Source organism: Aulonocara stuartgranti, assembly GCF_965226115.1.
Source record: "Aulonocara stuartgranti genome assembly, chromosome: 22".
Taxonomy (NCBI): Eukaryota; Metazoa; Chordata; class Actinopteri; order Cichliformes; family Cichlidae; genus Aulonocara; species Aulonocara stuartgranti.
This window is the reverse complement of record NC_138957.1, coordinates 8,975,143-8,995,819: the sequence shown is the minus strand read 5'-3', so window position 1 is coordinate 8,995,819 and position 20,677 is coordinate 8,975,143. Positions and strand designations below refer to the sequence as shown.

The 20,677-nt window shown below is 40.4% G+C and overlaps 1 protein-coding gene and 1 long non-coding RNA gene across 4 annotated transcripts in view; one reads left to right on the top strand and one right to left on the bottom strand.

Moving 5' to 3' along the window:
* Nucleotides 1–20,677, top strand: part of LOC309698366 — a 310,269-nt gene that overhangs the window by 50,885 nt on the left and 238,707 nt on the right. The gene's annotated exons all lie outside the window — the stretch shown is intronic.
* Nucleotides 1–20,677, bottom strand: part of khdrbs3 (KH domain containing, RNA binding, signal transduction associated 3) — a 153,483-nt gene that overhangs the window by 5,273 nt on the left and 127,533 nt on the right. For all 3 annotated transcript variants that reach the window (XM_082520722.1, XM_082520723.1, XM_082520724.1), the window contains exon 8: nucleotides 1,698–1,750. In XM_082520722.1, the coding sequence (XP_082376848.1) occupies nucleotides 1,698–1,750 (53 nt within the window). The remainder of the gene's footprint in view (nucleotides 1–1,697; nucleotides 1,751–20,677) is intronic.

The window sequence follows — 20,677 nt, the reverse complement described above, 5'->3', positions numbered from 1 at the left end:
CAGCTGGCACCAGATCCACATAATGTCAGCAGCTCCACCGAACTATGTTAAAACAAACACCGCTCACGCCTCACAGATGACAGCTTACAGTCCTGCGTAAAGATGAAAGTGACTTCGTACAGCCCCGATTTGCAGACGCTGTGCGCAGAGGTTCGGGACCATAAGTCTTATTGTAAACATATCACGGCAGACCCGACGCTGTTTCCATGAACATGCTTTTCAGCATCTCTTTATTGACCACTTTTCACACACAGTTGCTGTATGCATACAGCCGGCTGTAGCTTTTCAGCTCAGAGCTCACACCAACACAACAGCATAGAGAGCACAGACGTTAAGGCGGCGAGGCGTGATTGCGGGTGCTGCTCAGGTGAGTCCGCCTCCCCAGAAGCGGCGCTGCAGACCACGCCCCGCCACACACATTAACCAGGTAAAATACATATTTAGGCAGAATTTTGCAAATATCTATTTTTCATCTTTTAGCAGCATAGTGCTTTTTTCCAATTATTTTTTAAAAGTCAGGTCAAGGCTCCAAAAGCCCAAAGACGATATAAATGTTTTTGTTTGCTACATGGATCATTTTAGTTCAGCTGGGTGTCTTTCTTTTTGTTATATTTCTTTAAGAGTTCAAAATGTGTCAGTTACATAAATAAAATGTAATTTTCTCATTAGCACTTCAAGGATTTCATAAGCAACACCTTAGTTGCATTAAGGTAAACACCACACAAAAGCATAAAGGTAAAAAACAATATATACAGTGTTATCTTCATTTTAGATGTCAAAAAGTATTTGCGGCTCCCAGTGTTTTTGTTTGCGTGGGAACCGGGTCCAAATGGCTCTTTGGGTTGAAAGGTTGCTGACCCCTGCACTAGGATGATGTTGGAGTAAATGTGCAGTCATATTCGTTGTGTTCCCACTAGTGCTGTCAGCGTTAATCTCGTTAAAATGACACTAACGCCATAACGCGGCAAATCTCCGTTAATGAGTTACCGCGTATTGCCTCGTGCGTGGAGCTGGACGGTGTTAACGAGCTAACTGTGCTAACGCACTAGTTCCCACCAATTGAGCATTGCGTGGCACATCTGACATACTGTTTTACTTTTGACCCTGATGCTTAACACCAGGGTCATGCTTCACATGAAAACCAAGATTGTTCCAATCGCCAGATCTGAATGAGGGTGGGGGAGGTTAAATTTGCCATGTTGCAACGAGCTTAGCTTCTGTCTGTATATATATATATATATATATATATATATATATATATATATATATATATATATATATATATATATATACATACATACATATACACACACACACACACACATTTTCTCTTCAGAAGTACAGGAATCACTCTTGGAGCATTTGTGGTTAGTTCTAGAGGCTAAAAATTTAAAATTTGTGTAATATTTCCTGTAAGACAAGAACATAAAATTAAAAATTACATTTAGTGCTGTTTGGTCCTTTGTCATTGCCTAATTCTCTAAATGAAGTCTGGAAGGTCTGATTTATTAGAATTCAATACACTTTACAATTCAAACTTTTCTCATCTTTATCGCACAGGATTTTCGGGGTAGTGTGGCAACTGAGCTGAAGCCAGCAGGACAGAGTCAGCTAAAGAAAATTGACATTGTTCTGACAAATGAAACAAAAAATATTATGAAGAGAGTAAAAATACAAAAAAGAGGTCTGTAACTCACCGTATGAATCATATGATTCCCCACTGTGTCCGTATTCGTAGTAGTCATCTGAGCTGTAAAAACACAGAAAACAAAGGTGAACATCAGTATGAGGAAAACAATACAATTATCAGCACAGAAAGAGAGAGCAGCTTATTTTTCCCGCAAGTGTAGGACATCAAAGTCACGTTCATCGGAAGGCAATCATGTCTAATTCAAGCAGCGAGAGTAAAGGTTTTTGTTTTCTTTACATACGTGTACTCGGTTGGAAATGAAAGTATAAAACAAAAACAAAGAGCAAACAAGAGGCAGCTTTCAATCACTCAAAAGTTGGACCACATTTGCAGTTCTGCAAAGCAATTTTCTCCACAAGCTTCCAGTTTCATATCACTGCATATGGAGATCTATGAGAGGTGGCAACTTTAATGAAAAATAAAAAGATGGGGAGGCAAGTTGCATGGCGGTTTATTTCTTGTTTATTTATTTATTTATTTATTTGCGGCTGCCAGTGAGATGCTGACAGAACAATCCTGCGTCAGTATCATTCAGTAACAGCGCTATCATTCAAGAGAGGCAATTCATCATAAGGCTGCCACTGAGCCGACACCAGCCATCACAGCTGGGTCCTCTCCGCCTGCCTGTCACTCAGTCTGTCAGCGACAGCAGCACCTCTCTGCTCTCCAGATTAGAGAGCTGAAAGCACCAGCCAAAGCACCAATACACCACATCAACACTGTCTGACTGGTGAGGGCAAAGAGGTGACAGTAATGACACACCAGAGTGGAAGTAACAAATTCTCATTTTACTCTTGTTACTGTACTGGGGAAGCTTTTTGTGGCATTAACTAAAAAAGCCACAGTCCAGGAGGTTGAATCAGTCCGATCCAATATCAAATTACACCAAAGTTGGCAGAATTTAAGACTGTCGGGTTCCTGAAATTTAGTCTACTTTCACTGTGCTGTATCTACTTAACAAAAGCATAAAGTTAAATATTAACTCAATGTGTCACGATGAGTTGTGTGGCTGTCGGTGGCTGGACCCACGTGCAGGACTCGGAGACAAAACATTAACTTAAACGACGGCTTTATTTGCTGGAGAGTCACCTTCGGACGATACATAAACAACAACTTAAACTAACTAGACAGGAGATGCTGAAGGTAGACGACCATGGATACACACACAACAAACGTGGAGGACGCAACAACTGGCAGGGAAAAACACAGGGCTTAAATACATACTGAGGTGATTAGGGAATGTGAAACAGGAGGAGAGCACAGCTGGGACTCATCAGACATGACAAGACAAGGGGAGGCAAAACTCAACACATTGACATAGTACACAGACTTTCAAAGTAAAACAGGAAACTGAACAGACGAGGACTAAACTAGGGGATACAGTGACAGAAATCAAACCCAAGAGAATCAAAACACATCATGAAAACAAAGATAACTAATACAAACAGAAAAACACTGAGTCCACAGACTCAGGACCGTGACACAATGAATCTTTGAATAAAATGAAGACACAACCCTTTGTGTTGCTCTAATTAATAAGTTGTTCTTTCCTAAAATAACATAAAGCCATGTACAAGAAATTCAAACTAAATGATTTTTGTGATTATATAAAGCATCTTTCATGGATTCCAGTTTGTAGAAAATGAAACTATCTCCATGCACTTTAGAGAGGGATTAAGTTAATGCGCTGCTGGATGCTAAATCTTTGCTAAATGTTGTCATTTTAATGATGCTAGCAAGTTATACAGTTAACATGAAACTGCACACTTGGACTGTATGCAAAAGCCACAGTGATGTCACCCAGGGTGACCAGGTCCTTAACAGACCACCTTCAGCACATCATTTAAGGGGTCATTTTAACACGTTTAGCATTTAAAAATTATAAAACTGTTCAAATTAACCCCACAGTCCCTTATTTCGCAACTTTTCCTACAATGGGTTTATACATATATATATATATACACACATATATACACATATATATATATATATATATATATATATATACATATATATATATATATATGTATATATATATATATGTATATATGTGTATATATATTATATAAAATAATAATGTAAGCATTGACACTTAAAAGCAATCAAATCAAAGTAAAAAAAACAAACAACTTTAGTCTTTTTTTTTCACTGCAAAATGAGATTATCTGGTTTGGAAAATTAATCAATTCAATTTAATCCAACTTTATTTATATACTGTCAAATCACAACAACAGTCACCTCAAGGTACTTTAAGGTAACATTGATCTGAATAAGTGAAGGGTGAAATCTGGAGTAGGGCAGCAGAATCAGATGGGTTTCAACTGATGAGGTGAAGAGCTGCAGACTGGTCTATGTACGTAACTAATAACTGTGTGGCCTATCTAAAAATGTAGCCTATGACTGGTTATGAGTGATTTGTTTTTTATACTTTTTTATTTTAGTATAACGATGACACATTATCCAAAATTCATTTTTTACTTTTCCATTACATCCTAACATAAGATGACTACATTTTTTTATCCGTCGTTTAGTAGTGGATTCCTACATCTATACAATTTTCTGTCACAGAGGGAGATGAGGGCAGCCATGTGCTGGATTAGTTAACCTACTAGAATTTATAGTGCCTCCTAGCAAAGGAGTGTTGCAACAATGCCCAGTCAACTAGTAACAGTGGTAAAATATCCAATATGATTGGCCCTTTAAATGAAATCAGATCAACAAAATGACTGTCCTGCATGAGGATGCAGAAGCATCATTTTAAGAGCACTGAAGTGACTCAACGAGACATGAGACAGCTCCCTAAAGAGAGTTGTGCCTTAAGTAAGGCTTAGCATAAATTTTAAACACTTCATTATTCAGCAATAAACAATGCTAAGCCAGCAGAGGCAAACAAGGCAGTTCCCCAGCACCAATGTTGTCTTCCTCTGAGAAGCGAGGCCAGCCGCCAGGGTTTGCAGCTAGCCCTCGTGGCTGAGGCGCCACCGCACATCCGCCGTCATGCTGTGTATCCTGAGACAAGATTTGACAGGCAACCCAGTAATTAGATTTTACTCTATGCTAAAATGTGTTCCAGAGAGGCTGCTATCAAAATATACATCATTTTATGACTTAGAGAAAATCAATTTGTCACAATTCCCTGGTGCTTGCAGACTTATTGTTTAGGATGTAAAATATTGGGTTATTTTGCGCCTTCATGTATAGCCAGGTCACATTAAGCAATAATTTTTTTTTTACAAAAACCAAGATGCTACATAACACAACTAAAACTAAACAAAATTATGTGACCTAAGATACATATATATATATATATAGAAGGACCTGCTTCGCTGGAAGCTGCCAGTGCAGAGCTGCTCTGTGCACAAAGGAGAGCAGTACAACAGGAGCTGTTAGGCGCCTCTAATTTCTGAGGTGACATTTTGTCGATATTGCTACACAACTTCTCTCCTTAGTTACTGTCTCTCCTCAGTTATATTGGCCAGAGTCCTAAAATGCATCGTGAAGGTCAAAGATAAAAAAATAAAAACAATTCTCCTTTATGAAGCCAAACACTCCTTTGATACCCGGCAGTGCATAAAACATTTTTCATTAAACTGGACCGATTACACTCATTTCTAAGCCCATGTTTAAAAAATTGTGACTAAAAGCACACTGTTCCCTATTAACAGTCTGGCGAAGGAGGCTGACTACTCAGTCTTTCAGTTTAGACTGGAACACTCCTCATTCACCTATTTGGGTATTCAAATCACAGACACTTGTCAGTAAAACAAAATGTTACCCCTTTATTAGAGAAAACAAAATTGGATTTGGCACGCTGGTCAGTATTACCCATCTCTCTTGCTGGGCGGGTCAACACAATTAAAATGGTAGTCTTGCCTCGATTCATGTACCTCTTCCAGATGATACCCCTTTTTCTTCCTAAAACCTTTTTTCAGGGAGGGCAGAGGGCCGCCTTGGTCCACTATGGAGCTAGACGGTAATCTCACCATATCCCCTGTTGCAATAATGTGTTCAGGTCTACCAGTCAGTCGCAATGTTAATTTTAAAAATCCTGTGGTTAAGAACTCTCTCAATGTCTGGTTTCAGTGTCGACGACATTTCGGGCTGAGGCGGTCACTTGTCTGCTCCCCTATTGCGTCAAATCGCTCAGAGCGATGCAGGGTTCAAGGTTTGGTAGAGCAGAGGAATTATCTGCTTCTCTGATCTGTTTGTTAAAGGGTCATTTTTATCCTTTGAAACATTATCTAAAGATTTTGGAATCCCGAAGAACCACTTCTTTAGATACTTACAAGCGCGTAGCTTTGCAGTTAAACACTTCACTTCTTATCCAAGTCTACCTAATGACTGTCCACTTGAGGATTGTCTGCAATTTTATTCTATGGCTAGAGGCCACATCTCTCAAATATATAGCACATTGCAGCATATAAAGGCAGACTCTGTGTCCAAAGCCAGAAATGCCTGGGAGCTGGACTTAAACCTCCAGATCCCAGACGACCTATGGGATCTTAGTGTTAGCAAGATCCATGAATCCTCAATCTGTATACGGCATTGTTTAATACAGTTTAAAATTCTTCACCGGGCGTACCTAACCAAAGCTAAACTAGTCAAAATATACAATACCTCTGATGATAGATGTTCAAGGTGCAAGCAATCACCCGCCAATATTAGCCATATGTTGTGGACCTGCTCTGATTTGAACCGGTTCTGGGAATTAGTTTTTAAAGCTCTTTCATATGTGTGTGGGAAAACAATTCTCGGATCCTAATCCGATGACAGCAGTCTTTGGTGTACTCCGAAACCAACACGGGATAACTTCTTATCAAATGAATGCAGTGGCTTTCTCATCTCTCCTGGCACGTAGGCTAATTCTTCTTAAATGGAAGGATTCAGGTCCGCCAGTGTTTGTTCAGTGGGTGAGAGAGGTGATGAGGTGCTTGCAGATAGAGCATTTGAGATACAATTTGAGAGGGTCTCAAAGTAAATACTACAAAACCTGGTAATCCTTTGTTGAATATGTGGAGAAGTTGTCATTTACTGAAGTATGATGTAATACTGCTTTTATCTGTGTTTGGGTTTTTTTTCTCTTTCTTTCTTTAAAGCCACCTACTATCTGTAGCAAGCAAAAAAGAACTGCGCACAATGCAGCCCCGCCTTTTATTTATGTATTTATTTTATTCTATTTTTGTTTGTTTTGGTTTTTTTTGGTGGGTTTTGTTTTTTGGGTTATTTTTTGGGTTTTTTTTTTGTTTGTTTGTTTGTTTGCTGTTGTTTTTTTTGCCTTGTTCACGTGATAGTACTTTTTTTTTTTGTATGTGCCCATAGATTACACATTTTCCTGCATCCAACTGGTTTGCCACTGCGTGGCGTAACCAGTTTCACAATGGCAGTGTTTGTAATCGCAATTCGAATGATATTTTTCAGTACTTTTGTCATATTGGAAAAATTATAAATAAAGTTGTCAAAAAAAAAATTGTATTCTATCAGAGAATCTTGGTTTGAATCATTAAACTAAAAAGCCCTCATTGGGCCTTTTTGCCACTCAGTTCATCCACCTATCTAAAACAAGCAATTTAAGCACTCTATTCTTTAAGTCATCTTTGTTCTTACTGGCTGCCCTATGCAAAGAAAATATCTGGCATTAGTATTTAAAATTATGAGTGTTTTTAGTATTTTTTACAGATGATTTCGATGATTTCACTGCAAATTGTAAAACACATAACACAAAACCTAACATATCGAAATAATTTAATAATTATAGAGGAAGAAAATTATGGTTGAAAATAAATTTTGGATAACAGAATTGCTAGAATGAAAAATAAAAACAGAGCTCCCATATCTGAAACAGACTAAACTGCTTATTGTCAACATTTCAAAATTACAACAAACTGAGAAGCACGTTTTAATAAATTAAATGTTGTAAAAATAGAGCAGTTAAAGTTCATCTCTTGTCCACCTCTGCCACCGGACCTGCAGCCTCACTCCATCCATCATCACCACTGCTCCGCCTCAGTATTCAGCCCTCCAGCTCTGCTCCTCAGGCCTGAAACCCATCTGATTTAGCTGCTCTTCTCCACATTTCTCTCTTTATTTACTTAGATGAGTCCTCGACACTCTGGACTCTCTGCTGAGGTCAGCTATGGTTACCCTGCTGCTCTGCACAGCCAGTTCTCCACATGTCCAGTCACACGCTCTGGCCCACTCTTCTCTGCTTTGTCCATAAACATTTGTTTGCTTTATATGCTTTTGTCCTGTAACTAAGGTTTGGTGATATATCCTCAAAATTATATTGCAATATCTCATAAAAATGTGTGATAACAGAAAAGAAAATACTGAACATTTATTGATGTCTGGAATGTATAAGTGTAGGTAAATGAGTGGCGTTCTCTATCCCGTTTTTCTGCAGTCAGTAGTATTCAATAGAGTGTGACTCTATTAAAACAACTATAACAAACTTAAATTTAAAACTCATCAGGAGCATGCACAATGGTGTCATATGAAAAAAGTGAAAGATATTTTCTACCAAGGATGTTGTGTGTTAAGGTTTTTCACCAGCTGCTTTAAGCTCTTCTTTTCCACAATGTAACCGAATCAGAAATTATTATCCACCTTTGAATCCATCATATGGAGTACAGTTAGCGACTGGAGCTTATGATGCTCGTTTGTTTTTTTTACCTATGTTTGCCTCAAGTGCTGAAACGGGCTTGTTGTTTCTACCTTTAGTTTTCTTGCATATTTTCTACTTTACTCTATTGGAGGCTGTTAAAGTTGCTCCTTTTTAGGCACATTTACATTACAATCGACTCCTTCACCACCTGTATGCACTTGCCTGTTAAATGCAGTTCACCCCAAAATGCAGCAAATACTAAACAAAGTTATAGATGATACAGACTCCTTTTTATTCTATTGTATTGATATATGTATCTTTCACATCTTTCACAGAATACGATTTAGTTCAATGTACTTTATACACTGATATATCTACACAGTATAAATTCACCATCGCTGACGCATCAGACGCACACAGCTGGAGGCATTAACACAAGCATGAGATGAAGTACCTGGGGTGGATCTCAGTCGAGATATCACCCTGTCGTAGGTGTAAAAGCGCTTTGACTTTCTTAATAGGACAGCTTTTGATTTGACATTCATTAGCAGAAGGCGTATGCTGCTTTGTGTGTCCCCAAACTTCACTGCCCTGAAAAGCAGGAAAGAAAGAGCCCATCTGTCTGAAGCACAAGCATGAACCCTGAGAGGCAAAAACAACACCTATTAGATAAGTGTGTCTCTTTGTGTCTCATTGATCAGGCATCTGAATCTAGCCCTGCATTTCCACTGGTAAAGACCCTTCCTCTCCTCTTCACATCTGTCATCTCTGTAAATGCTTCATCTTAAGCACTGATGTTGCTGTTCCTGGGCACTACGAAACAGATGGCAGTGTTAAATCTGAATGATGTAGTACACGTCCCTTGTGGACTTTGTTTTCTTCCATCGCCATTAGTCTTCCAGTCCGCTGTGATAAATTTGAGGAAATCTAGTAGGACATTACAAGGGGCTGTACAGATAATACGCAACGGTCTGATGTGGAGAGAGGTTGCCTTTCTACCGTTAGCCTAGTTCCTGCATATTGCACACTCTAACTGATCATGACTGGGACTCCTAAAGCAAAAAGTGCTTCCTTGATGCTCCCCGTGTAATCATGTTTTTCATTCATTCTTGGCACAAGGCTGAAAAGCAAAATGCTGATGAAAAATGTCCCACGCTGAATGCGCTGATTATACCGGCTGAGTGATTTTCACAGACAACACAACAATGAAAATAAGATGGGCAGAAAGAAAGTGGAACAACCTTTTTTCCCCCACCATTTTGTATGAAATGAGGCTCACATAATTTCAAATGAAAACCTTCGTTATGGATACACTGGTGATTGCTCAGCGTGCTGACTGATTGCAAAGCTATCTCCACTGCTGACCCCCTGCCGCAGAGTCACAAAGAGGGACAAAATGGCCTACGGCAAAGATTTGACTTTCCAACGAAGTCTTCTTTCGAGCTTGCCTCTTTTTTGGAAACTACAAGAACCCTCCTCCAAGGGAAACACTGCTCCAGTCAAGTCAGGCACTGTATTCTTTAAAATTCAACATGTTTTGAATGTTGCATTCTGAGCATCTGGACTCTGTGAAAGACTTTGTCTTATTTATGGAGCATTAAATTTACAACATGTGAGTTTTGGTCCTGAGACACAGAGTACTGTAAATCCCACCCTCCTTTCCCTCAGAAGGTGTAATTCCCACACCAGCACCTGTCACTTATGTTGACAAGCTGCCTACCTTGAAAAAAAGCATTAGGTACCCAGCATCTGTGACGCCACCACAGGCGTTTCAGAAGCAGACAGCTAAGGCAGCCAATCTCTACTAAGAATAAAAAAAAAGAAAACACAAGTTTTCCTGTTTTACTAACTGTCTGCCTGAGGCCTCTGACACAACACGCAGACATCAAAGCGATAGCAATGACGAAGGCTGAATGATCAAACACATTGAGTCACTCCATGCAGTTAAAGACACTGTAAAGACTGTAGGCGAGACCAAGTGGCTGCTGACATGCATATCATTCGGGGCCTTTGCGAATGCATGAGTTGCTAAGCTTGAGTTGTCAGCTTGTGGTTCTCCCGTGTTACAGAAAAAGTACAGGAAAGAAATTCCACTAAAATGGTAAAACCACTGAATAATGAGGTTAAATAACGAGACACCTGCCAAATCCTCTCTCCGGTGGGGTGGGACTAATGCCTGATTCAAACACAGAACAGAAACTCTGGGCATCAGTTGCCATAAATGCTCAATTATGGCCCAGTGACAGCAGATGGTCCGGAGCTGTGTTAGCGCCCTTTAGCTGGAAATGTACGACCTTTAAAAATACTTTTCCTCCCAGCAGTTTTAGTTGTGCTATCAGCGCGGCTCTAGGAAAGGCAACAACGGTCTCTGCATTAGTCGATCAGACCACCTCTCTGTTCTAGGCTGAAGTAACTCAACAATAAACAGCAGATTACTCTTATTTTCTGTTGTCTGTGAATGTTCTCAGTCTTCCAGGTCATCGTAGTCTATGGAGCTCAGAAAGAAAAGCGTCTGGACTTCTTTAGGTTTACCTGAAGACGTTTCACCTCTCAACCAAGAAGCTTCTTCAGTTCTAACAGCAATTGGTGGAGAGTCCCAGATTTTAAAACCTATGGGAGAGTCCCCAAGAGGGTCATGGACGCCCTAATGATCCTCTATCATTAGGTGTGAAAAACGGGTGTGGGTCACAATCAGCCAAGGTTTCGGGTGAACCCACTGTGAAACCTAACCCCACCGTGTCATGCGATTTACTGAGGTCAAATATTTTCTGTTCAGGCATTCATGGTTCACAATAACTATGGAAGATTTGTGAAATTCTGGGTTGATAAAAATGCTAAAAACGTGGTCAGTACCAATATTTTTTGTTGTTCATTCGTTCTCACTTTTGCCAGGAAAAAACAGAAATTCCCAATTTAATAAATACCTCATCTTTTTAAAAATCCTTTAGCTTCTTTAAACCATTTAAATGAGCACAAACTCACATTTCACATTTAGGAAACGTGATCCCAGACAAAAGAGCAACAAAACTGATGTTACACAACAGATAAACGAAATGCTGCTTTGTGCACCCCTGATATCTGGTTTTTTTTTTAGCCTTTTTTTTTTTGCCCGTCCCCTTTGGCTCTTTTGCCATCAGAATTGTTGTCTAAAGGCGAAGAAAGATGCCCAACGGATTTACTTTACCAAATTGACCATCCCAGCCTTGCCATAATGGTCCATTTGATTCACCTTTTATTGTTTATTTTATTTTCACTTGCTGAATACGGGACAGACTTGACTTGAATACGGGACAGACTTGACTTGAATACGGGACAGACTTGACTTTCTTTAGCCATTTTTGCCACTGGATTATATCCACAACAGAAAAAGAATAACAATAATTACAAAAGTATACTTTTGTTGCCCACCCCAATCCCTTCCTGTGTTATATGCATTGTTAGTCGGATAAGACAGTTTATGGACTACGGATGGCTCTGAAAGTAATGCCCAATTCAACCTGCATTCCTTCTAAAAGCCAGAAAAAGATAAGCTGTATAAAAGTCTACAGAAAAAAAGGTTTTAGTTTGCTTAATCAATGCAGTCACTAAACACTTTTCTGATGAGTCCCAATTAGTATTATTGGAAGGCTGCTAAAGCAGGGTATACTTTAGTGCAGGTATATGAGGTAATTAACAAGTTGCTACCGTGCGACCACGCAGTCCCTTGTTGTTCACTTTCAAATTTGCACAGCACTGACGAGAAAATGCTCAGCTCAAGTCTTTAGTCAAATCTTGGACATTGTGCGGGGGTAGGGGAGGGTCGCCATCCACTGTGCGTGTTGGTGATGCAGATTGTTTTGGGGTTTTTTTTTTTAAGTAGTACTGTGAAACTTAGAAAAATGAGCCACTTTCCTGTGTTCCAGTTCCCGTCCGTCTCTTGTCTAAGGCTTGCTGTTGCTCCTCTGGGATGCGTCTGCCCTTTAAAGCATTGTCACAGATCTATCCTTGTGCCCACCGGCTTCCGGATCCATCCTACAATGTAGCATACTAAAGCAAGGTGCAAGGGAAGGTGCGATGTGTCAGCAGGAGAAAGTCTCTGAGGTGCCGCATGTGAAATAATACTTTGATCACACCCGAGCTGCATGAAATCACCTCACCATGACCTCTCCAAGTGTCCAGCCAGCGCTGTGCCACAGCTGTCATCCTCCTCATTTCCCTACAGAGACGTGCCCTCCTCTCCACTAATAAAATTAAAGACCCTCTCCTCACAAGTACTCCCCCCCTTCAGCCTCCTTGACCGTACAGCTTGATTGGTAGCAGAGTGCTGCAGTTTTCAATGACTCTCCAGAGATAAAGCTGCCTCTCCAAAAAATGATGATAGCTCAGTGCTTTGTGTTGTATAAACACGGTAAGAGGAGGCTGTGATCTGGGAGCTTGCAGACCGACTGCCACGGCTGTCATGCTGAGGTAGCGTTTTGTGAGGTTCCCCCAGGCGTCAGCTCGTTTCTGAAAGATGTAAATGTCGTGAAATGTCTTCAGGGCATCTAAAAACAGCTTTTTAGCTCAAGTCTTATGTCTTAAGGTTGCGAGTGCCTTATTTGCCTTTCAAATTTAATTATGTCTAAATTACTCAGTTCTGGCTGTTCTGTATGACACAGAGTGTACAGTACAGTTACACAGGTTGTCTTGTTTCATTTGTCAGTGGCTACATTTTTTTTCCTTTGTAGACAGTAATGTGTGGTAGAACACTTTTATGCAAGTTAAACACGGCACAGAATGTTAAGATCTCTATCACTGCGGGGCGATGTCACACAGAGATGTAAAACAAGTGTCAGCATTCTGCATTTAAGCATAATGTTAAAGCCACTGTGTGCAGATTTTTTTATTTAAACAATCCAAAGCAGAAACATATAGTTGATGAGCCCTGTAACAATAACCACAGCAAACTAAAAAATTAAACCCATTAAAACGTTGTCGTTTTTCAAGTATTAATGCCAAAGATTTCACAGTTCCTCCCACTCTGTTAAGACCTGTAGCTGTTTTTCTTTGTTACTTTTAGAGGACATATAAAAATATTCCTGAATAAATATACATACCTGAATATTTTTAAGGAAATCCCTGTTATCATCTTGGATTCAGGTAAAGGGACAAAGTGTTTTTTTTTTTTTTTTTACCACTTTTGAGTTTTGTAACTTTAAAGCCTTCATAAAACACCTCCGGACACTTTTATAAGAAGATATTATGAAACTCTATCTTAATTTACTAATTTGATAAAAAGTGCTTAGTTACAGCTTTAACAAACTTTTTACCCTGGAAGCTAAACTTATACTACCATCTATGCTGTTGTGAAATTCAAATCTGGATTTTTTTAATGTAATTCCTCAAATATTAGCCAACCGTTCCCAGATCAAAACACTCCGAAATAAAGATTACACTCCACAAGACATTCCTGCCTTACTTTTTTCCACTTCAGTGGAACTCTAGACAAACTTGCAAATATAAATGCATGGTTTAATATCAGTTACAAATATATATATTAAAATAAAACACCTTTTAGCATCACTAAATCAACTAATTCTTCTTTTTGAAGTTCATTTTGATGATAATGTTCAAAAGTTTCCAGTTTGTGCATATCCGTGAAAAAGCATTAGCTAATCAAACATTGAACTGAGTGGTAGTTTGTGGTGGTAATGCACTGAGAAATGTGGCAATGGATCAGGCAAAGTAGAAAACTGCTAGCAAGAAAACAGGAATGTGAATGGATGGATGTATTAGAAGAGTCTGAAATTATATGGGGGGCGCCTATAGGGCACTTTGAAGAATGTGGATTATTACATAGCCGCAGGGTTCCAACTAGCAATTTTCAAGTAAACATTTAATCGTCACGCCGATCGTCACGAAATGCTTTGAGAGGCTGATTATGACCCACATCAAAGCCACCATCAGTGTCACAGAAGATGCCATCTCTTCTGTGGTTCACACCACCCTCACCCACCTGGAGCAGAAGAATTCCTATGTCCGTTTGCTCTTCGTGGACTTCTCATCCGCTTTCAATACAATTATCCCGCAGACACTTGTTGACAAATGACTGACCCAGGGACTGAGCTCCTCTCTTTGTAACTGGGTCCTGGACTTCCTGACCAACAGAGCACAGTCTGTGAGGATCCACAACGTCTCCTCATCTTCCAGAGTCCTCAGCACTGGCTCCCCTCAGGGCTGTGTGCTAAGCAGAGATGGGCAGTAACGCGTTACTTGTAACGCGTTACTGTAATCTGATTACTTTTTTCAAGTAACGAGTAAAGTAAGGGATTACTATTGCAAAAACGGTAATTAGATTGCCGTTACTTTCCTGTAGGAACGCTGCGTCACTGTGTTACTAAAACCGTGATTTTTTTGCGAGAATGTCTCACGACAGTGACGTAAGCGAGTGCGCCGTTCGTGACAACAGCTTTGTGCAGATCAACAATGGCTCACATATCGAGTGCGGGAGAGAGTATGAGCGTGCAGCGTTGAAAGCGTGGAAGTACTGACCTTACTTTGAGTTTGATTCCATAAAAAGTGACAAAAACATTAGCGTCCGTTGTGCGTGGGAAGAAAACTTCTTTTTACAGCGAAAAAAACCCCTAAACCTCCAAGCAAGCACCGAGTGCGCAACGACGTAATGGGAAACTCACAGAGAAACTCGCGGATTCTTCAACTGACCGCGGCACACCTGCACCAGGGTAAACCTCCGCCTACCCTACTCCTGCTTTACAGGTGAAAATAGAGCAACAGGACCGCTGAGTCTTTGACTTTATTTATTTTCTGCTGTGTTTTACTTGCATCTATTTGAAAGAGTGAGTGTAAACACAAAAAATATTTTATTTTATGTGCTGGAATGTGCAGAAAATAGGTTTAAATGTTAAACTAATTTATTCAAGTCAGAGAATGTTGCATATAATTAAATTTTTGTTTGATGCATAAAGTTAAAAGATTAAAACTGATAAAACAAGTTAAAAAAAAGAGACTTTTCCATTTGATTACATTTTGTATGATGGATTATGTAGAAAAAGTAGAATTGGGCTGAAAGATCTATCGCTTTATCACCTCTTCAGGTTGTAAATCGTGGTTTTAAAAAGTAACTAAGTAACTATGTAATTAATTACTTTTGAAAATAAGTAATCAGTAAAGTAACAGGATTATTTTTTGGGGGAAGTAATCAGTAATTAGTTACTGATTACTTTTTTCAAGTAACTTGACCAACACTGGTGCTAAGTCTCCTCCTGTTCACGCTGCTTACAGATGACTGCTCACCCAACCATCCAGGCTGTCATATTGTAAAGTTCGCGGACGACACAGCTGTGGTTGGTTGCATCACAAACAATGATGAGACCGGCTACAGGAAGGAGGTGGAACACTTGGAGAACTGGTGCAGGCAAAACAATCTCTGCTTAAATGAGAAGAAGACTAAGATTGTGGACTTCAGGAGGGGAAGACACACACATACACACACACACACCCCTGCACGTTGGAGGATCTGCAGTCAAAGTAGTACCCAGCTACAAGTACCTGGGTATGTACCTGGATAGCAACCTCACCTGGGAAAAAACACTTCCAGCCTGATCAGGAAGGCTCACCAGAGGCTCTACTTCCTGAGGAGGCTGAAGCGTGCGGGGATGGAGAGCTCAATCCCCATCCCATTCTACAGATGTGCGGTGGAGAGTGTTCTGTGCTCTGGCATATACAGACATATACACCTCCAGATGCAGGAAGAGGGCCACCTGTATCATGAAGGACCCCCCTCACCCAGCACACACACTCTTTGCCCCGCTCTCCTCAGGCAGGAGGCTGAGGAGCATTAAATGCAAAACCACCAGACTGAGAAACAGCTTCATTCCAGAAGCTGTGAGACTTCTCAGTGCATAAATGGACAAGAACTGTTATTGTAGCACCTTAACCACTACTTGACACTTACTGACACTGTCACTTTATCAATGCTGGTCATTATGCCCTTTGCTGCTAAAGTATTTATTTACAGCTATATTTATACCCACACTCCATACTGGTACTCAGGTTGTTACACTCTAGTTATAGTATTATTTATTGCATTGTCTTATTACTTGTCATTTCTGTTTGTTAAAAAAAACAAAAAACAAAACAAAACCAAAAAAACAACTATTTATTTATAACTTTAAGAAAAAAATTTCTGTTTCTTCATTATTTTTGTTTCCTTTCACTCCGAACCGTGTGTACATAATTTCGTTCCACCTCATGTTAACATGTGATGCGAATGACGAATAAAGCTCCTTGAATCCTTAATCTACATAATTTTAGAAAGCAGGGAAACATGCCCAAATGCAAATTATTTCTCATTCTGTTTAAATTTAAGACCCAAAAATATTTAAACAACTTATAATTTAGTAGGAAAAATGGTTTAATCAGTGAGTGTTTGACAGGAGAGGAAGCTGTTTAAGAATCTAAAAGAAGAAAGACGAATGAATTCTTCGGTTTGTGTGTATAATAGTGGTATAAATCAATGTAATGCGTTTCAACTCGGCCGAATCAATAGGTGTAAGTAAGATGAAGTCTTATAGGATAAGATATTATAAGAACAAAACTGATCAGCAACATTTATTGCATTCACTGCACAAAACAGTTCAAGTTACTAAAGGTATCTGACGCTGCATCGCAATCAGTTTAAAATCAGCAGCCTCCTCTTTCTTTCCTTATGTGTTCACAAATGGCAGCCCTGTTTCTAGCATAAGGCCATCGGGTAATACCATGACAGAGAGACTGTAAATTGTTCTGCTTGTTATCCTCCAGCAGCTGAAATCCTGCCATGCAATCGGGGCTCAGATTGGTGACTGGGAGCTCCTTAGGCTGTGAGAAACATTGTTAGGAGACTTGTTGTCCACACACACACACACACACACACACACACACACACACACACACACACACTCCACAAAGCCCTGCTGCAGCTGGAACCAGCTATGACTTTCCTCAAGGTGAAAATAATGCACCTTTATCTATCACAAAGCTAAACAGGATTGTAACTGTGACGACGGAGTTATGGGACAGCGTTCTGTTGCAGTTTTAATTGCGGAAGCGGCAATCAAAGGTAACAAACAGATTACTGGGGTTTTTTTTAAGGTATGAACATAGTTCTAAATATACTTCCTGTCAGAGTAAACAAAGGACAAACAAAGAGGACATGCTACGAATTATATCCTGTGTTTATGGACAAACAATGAAAATTTGATCTGCCCAAGACCACTTATCCCAGGCCCTGCATGAGGCTTCTGTTTCATACACGCACAATGTCAGCCTGCAGTAACTTGTGATCCACATCCAGGGCACAGGACAAACAAATAAGAGAGGAAGTAAGTGCATCAGCTGTCTCTGGAGGCAAAGGCTTCTGTGTCTGGGCCCTATTAGCTGCTTCGTCTCCCTCCAGATAACAGACATGAAAATCTCAGAGTCCGCCCAGCCTCCAGCCTCTACTTGATGGACTCCATTCTTTTCCTCCCGTGCTGCCACCAAAACACCCCCACTATTATTCACGCGGCTGCTTTTAAAACAAATAGCCTCAGACTCCTGAGGCGGACCGGCGCTTCCCCAGGCAAGCATGTGTACACCCAACCGCCAACATTTCAAGCTCCGAACGGCAGTCGGTGTGAGCCGGAGACAGAGTGTGTGTGAGAACAAAAAAAAAAAAGACGAAGGAAAAAAGAGAAAAAAAGAGCGATGGCACAAAAGATGGATGAAGCCGAGGTGACATACATCCTGACACCTCTACAAAAGAAAACATCGACCACCCTACTCACAAAAGCCAGGAGACAGAATAATGCTGTTTTTGTTCTCTCTGACTGATTTCCTTTTTTGCCCCAGCTGCCGCCAATTCAATCCAATTTTTGACACCCTAAATGTGGCAACAATCATTCTTTCTTTGAAGTGGCACAGGCAGGCCTACATAAATGTAGTGCATTGTGCGCTGATAAAATACAGTGGAAGACCAAAGTGAAAGCCTTTGACCTTGTGTGGCTTGGAGAGTGTGATAGCTGCCTGGATGTAAGAAAATCAATATTCTACATTTAGCTGTTCAGGACCCTATGTTAAATGGAGCAGCATGCCACAAAGACTGTTTATTCCGCAGTGACACATTGAGGGAAATGCACCTTTCGCCTGATATTTTTAAAGGATGATTAAAGCATAGATAATATGTTTATCACAATGAGCCGGAATGAATTCCTCGGAGCAAACTGTGATTACGTCACTGAGGCTATGGAGAGAGGTTTATTTTAAGCTCTTAGATTCAAAGATTAGTTCCTCACTAACAACCAGGCCCAGACATATAAAATCTTCAACACCTACCTAATTGTATTTTTTAAGTTGAAGCGGGTGTTTTCTGAGAATATCGCAAAGGACGACTCAAAGGTCAGTGAAAACATTTCACACTTCACAAAAGGCTTCATTAGCAGCAAGCATTCTTCTGAGTTTCAAACAGGGCAGAACAGCATAAACGACTCCTAACAATATGCACACCATAATCCAGCTGCTCTCAACCCACAAGACTTCAAAATCTCATTGTTGGCTCATATCCTCGTTCCATACTTAAGGCCAAATGCCCAGAAAGTAGTGAACTCGCTGCCCTTGTGTAACGCAATCAAAACTTGCATTTAATCCTTCAAGAGATGTAAATACAACTCGTTGCATATTAACTGCTTTTTAATTCAGTGCACTCACTCAGGCTGTTAAGATAAATGTCATTTTCAAGTTTCTGCCCTGGCACGAACTCAAGCTGCATAAAAGACATGGTGTAGCATTCAGTTTGTTCGTGCAGCCATTTAAAAGGGGTGTTTGAGTTTTATGGTCATTTTGAAAAATGCTGTTGCATTGTGCTGTGTTAATGTTTCACCCTATTGCCAAATGCAGTTTTGTTCCTATTACTCACCCTGGATGGGTCACATTAGTTATGAATTGGATTTTTGGCACAGTTTGTTGAGTGGTGGGGAATGTTTCGTTTAGATTTTAGGGTTTTTTTGGCAAAAAAGATTTGCAACTGTTTTGCTTAAATATACAGGGTGGGCCATTTATATGGATACACCGTAATAACATGGGAATGGTTGGTGATATTAAAGTCCTGTTTGTGGCACATTAGTATATGTGACGGGGCGAACTCCTCAAGATGGGTGGTGACCATGGTGGCCATTTAGAAGTCGCCCATCTTGGATACAACTTTTGTTTTTTCAATAGGAAGTGACACATCACACTTATTGGTAATGTCACAAGAAAAACAATGGTGTGCTTGGTTTCAACGTAACTTTATTCTGTCATGAGTTATTTACAAGTTTCTCTTTGTTCACAGCCATTGACATGTCGAAGAGGTTAACACCTGAGGTGTGGATCAAAAGTGTGTTGATATCTGGTGAACGCAGTAACCGGGTCTTTGCAGCAGATTTCAATGCAAGACACCCTACGAGACCACCCATCTCCCATGCTACAGTTAACAAACTGCTTGCTAACTTTCGTGAAACTGGTTCAGTGTTGGATTTGCCAAAATGTGGACGCAAGAAAACTGTCACTAATGAAGAAACATCAGTGGCTGTCCTAGCTTCATTCTGCAAGAGCCCACAGCGTAGCAAGAGCCGCATGTCACTGGAGAGTGGCATTAGTCGAACTTCCCTTCGGCGGATATTAGCTACTCACAAATGGCACCCTTACAAACTGCAGCTACTGCAGCATCTCAACAAGGATGACCCAGATCGGCGCACAGAATTTGCAGAATGGGCAAAACAAAAATTGGAACAGGACCCTCAGTTCACGCAGAAGATTTTGTTCAGTGATGAGGCAAACTTTTATGTGAATGGTGAAGTTAACAAACAAAACCACCGCTATTGGTCTGACACTAACCCACATTGGATGGATCCCTCCAAGACTGTTGGAACAACAAAAGTGATGGTTTGCTGTGGTATATGGGGTACAACGATAGTGGGTCCATTCTTCATTAATGGAAACCTCAAGGCCACTGGATATTTGAAATTGCTACATGATGATGTGTTTCCCTCTTTCTGCACTGAAGCTGGTACGTTCCCTGAGTTTTTCCAGCAAGATGGTGCACCACCACATTATGGGTGCCAGGTCCGAACATTCCTAGATGAAGAGTTTCCTGGAAAGTGGATTGGTCGTCGTGGGCCAGTTGAATGGCCCCCAAGGTCTCCCAATCTGACCCCTTAGACTTTTATCTTTGGGGTCATCTGAAGGCAATTGTCTATGGTGTGAAGATACGAGATGTGCAGCACCTGAAACTACGGATACTGGATGCCTGTGCTGGCATTTCTCCTGCGGTGTTGCTATCAGTGTGTGAAGAGTGGGAGAAGAGGGTTGCAATGACAATCCAATACAATGGGCAGCACATTGAACACATT